Source organism: Nicotiana tabacum, chromosome 19 (genome assembly GCF_000715075.1).
Source record: "Nicotiana tabacum cultivar K326 chromosome 19, ASM71507v2, whole genome shotgun sequence".
Classification (NCBI taxonomy): Eukaryota; Viridiplantae; Streptophyta; class Magnoliopsida; order Solanales; family Solanaceae; genus Nicotiana; species Nicotiana tabacum.
In genome coordinates this window covers 93,325,792-93,328,960 of record NC_134098.1, presented here as the reverse complement: position 1 = coordinate 93,328,960, position 3,169 = coordinate 93,325,792, and the positions used below count along the sequence as shown (strand labels likewise).

General features: G+C 30.2%; 1 protein-coding gene across 1 annotated transcript; it reads left to right on the top strand.

Annotated features, from left to right (window-relative positions):
• Window positions 1-1,819: 1,819 nt before the first annotated feature.
• Window positions 1,820-2,636, top strand: LOC107770852 (agamous-like MADS-box protein AGL62). The gene is made up of 2 exons (XM_075239217.1): window positions 1,820-1,988; window positions 2,254-2,636. Exons 1-2 carry the CDS (start codon window positions 1,820-1,822, stop codon window positions 2,634-2,636), a joined length of 552 nt encoding a protein of 183 aa, XP_075095318.1.
• The last annotated feature ends 533 nt before the right edge of the window (window positions 2,637-3,169 follow it).

Below are 3,169 nucleotides of genomic sequence, written 5' to 3'. Positions count from 1 at the left end.
TTATTATGTAGGTGTCTTGTCATAGCCCCGCATTACTTCGTCGAGTTTAGGCTCGACACTTATCAGTATGTGGGATCGGTTGTACTGATACTGCACTCTGCACCTCCTGTACAGATTTTGGTATTGGTCCCAGCTGATCGAGAGGCGTAGCAGCTTAGACTGGTTCATTTGAGTCTCAAGGTAGATCTGTTGGCGTTCGCAGACCTTGAAGTCCCCGTTTATCTTTTCTGTTTATTTTATTGTTTCTTTCATTCAAACAATTGTATTTCTTTCAGACTTTTACTTGTAGTAAATCCTAGAAGTTCGTGAATTGTGACTCCAGATCTGGGTTGTAGTAAATATTGAGACTGTTATATTATTCCACACTCGCTTTAATTCGTTTTACCTTATTTGCTGTTATTTATTGAATTGAATAAGGATTGTCTTAATAATCCTCTAACATTGTCTTGCCTAGCAAGTGAAATGTTAGGCGCCATCACGGTCCCAAAATGTGTGAAATTTCGGGTCGTGACATTTTTTAATTGCAGTCACCCACACCAAACACTTGCTTTTGGTAAAAACAAAATATATGAAAATATATTGGTTATTTCTATACTATCCACAAGTTTAAACAACAAAAGTTTAAATTTTATTTTCATTTTGAATCATCTTAATTTTATTTGATAATAGTGGTATTCGAGTTACCTTGCACGCATATGATCAACTATTCCAATTTTTGGATTGTATGAATATATCGTTTCTTTAAGGGTACATTTAGTAGAATGGAAAAGGAAGGAAAGAAATTTACCCACCAAGATCTGAACGTCGTCATTAGTTTTACTGGGATTTCTCCATTATCAAAAAAAGATAAAGAAAAGAAATTTATAGTACTTGCTCCCTAGAAACTATATTTCTAATTATGCTATTTGTAAGAGGAAAAAACTTGATTATATATCCATATATTGGCGCTTGTACCAAATTGCATCCATTTATATGATATATATATATATATATATATATATATATATATATATATATATATATATATATATATATATATATATATATATATATATATATATATATATATATATATATATATATATATATATATATATATATATATATATATATATATATATATATATAACAATTTGATATAAATATTGAAACATGTCATAATCTTACGCGACAACTCGAATATTATCAAAAATAGGAAAAAAACCAAAAAAAGAGAATATAAATAAAAGCAATAGTAAACTTAACTAGGAATATTGAAACATGTCCTAATCTTGTGTGACAAATTGAATATTAACAAAAACTAAAAATAACTAAACTGAGAATATAAATAAAAACATGTCATAATTTTCAGCGACAACTCGAAAATTACCAAAGAATTCGAAATTAAAAAAGATAATATAAATAAAAATTATGGTAAACTAAACTAGGATACTTATTCATCCATTTGCAAATTAAGAGATATTATTAAGAGAGTATCAAATACTAATAATCTTATAATAGTAAATCATCACTGGTTCAGGCCTGGGCCTGGAAATTGACTTCACCATTACAATATTATAGAGGTAAATTTTGAAAATATTTTGAAAAATGGAGAGTACAGTCAACCACTATGATTAATTATCTAAATTTACTTGCCTCATAACATGTGAACACTACAAAAATGAACTGGATTCATATCTATGAACTACCAAAGTTGAAAAACCAAAGGCTTCAATATGTTGGAAAAACTCTATAAATACTAGGCTTATGTATTACAAAGTTCATATCACATAGTAACTCGTAGTAATTAATACTAGTTATATCATCATTATCCTTGAGAATGAGTACTAGACGGATTAAGCTTCGCAAAAGTGTTCGTCTCGCAAAGATAGAAAATCAAAATAATCGACAAGTGACTTTCTCAAAATGCCGAAATGGTGTCTTCAAGAAAGCAAACGAGCTTGCTGTTATGACTGGTGCTGAAGTTGGTATCATCGTGTGTCCACAAGGTAATTACAAGCCTAATTTTATTTTTTTGGTCATCTATATATACATGATATACCATCAACAAATATTACTTTTTAAGCATAAATGTACATGCATCATAATAACTAAACATGCAAATCCAAGATCTTGTACATGACAATTAATTTCACATAAAATTAAAGCATCATAAAAAATACTTGGTGTGGTAGGTGTTATAACAGTAGATAAATTGATTTTTCTCCTCTTGCCCTATTTTATATTACCGATCTCTCTCCTTTTTCTCTCTAGGTAGCAAGCCTTACTCTTTTGGTCATCCAAATGTAAATGAAACCATCAACAAATATGTTGGCAAAGAAAGGCCTCCATCACCATCAGACATTGATGACAAGTATGCCCAGATGTTCCGAAAAGCCAATTCTAGAGAACTTAACATACGACTCAGTTCTCTGCAAGACCAACTGGATTTTGCATTAAAATTGAAAAGCAAACTCAAGGAAATGAATAAGAATGTGGAGAGCCAACAAGAGTGGTTCAAGGGTCCTATAGAGAAGATGAACTACACCAAGGCTTCAATGTTGAATGGGGGATTGGAAGATCTACTCTTGAAGGTGAAGAACTATGGTGCTGAGCATGGTTATAGTTACGAAAATGGAAAGTGGAAGGCTGAATAAAAGCTACTACTAGTTTTTTTTTAATAATCATTCGTGTTATTTATTTTTAAAGGTTAACCTTGGCACAACCATAAAAATTATCACCGTGTGACTAGGATGTCACAGGTACAACCCATAAATAATATTTTGTAGAAATGCAAAGTAAGGCAATCTACAACAGACCAACATGGTCATGGTTTCTCTCTTTCCCGGTCGTATCCTGTACATAGCAGGAGTTTAGTATAGAGGTTGTTCTAGTTAATCATGTTTTTGGGTTGGGGTATTATGTGGTGTTTTGGTGATATCTATTATGTATGTGTAATAAAAAACATGACTATGACGGAATATAAATAGAGTTATAAAAATTATATCTCAGTTTCAAATAATTTAAAAAATTAAAATTAAAATAATATAATGCTATTGTTTAAAAATCTAAAACTACATAACAGATAACAAATACTTATTATACTACAAATAGCCAGAATATAGTCTTTAAAATAATATCTAAGCTAGAGAGATACCAAAAACAAATCTAAAATCAAAAAGTAACTTGA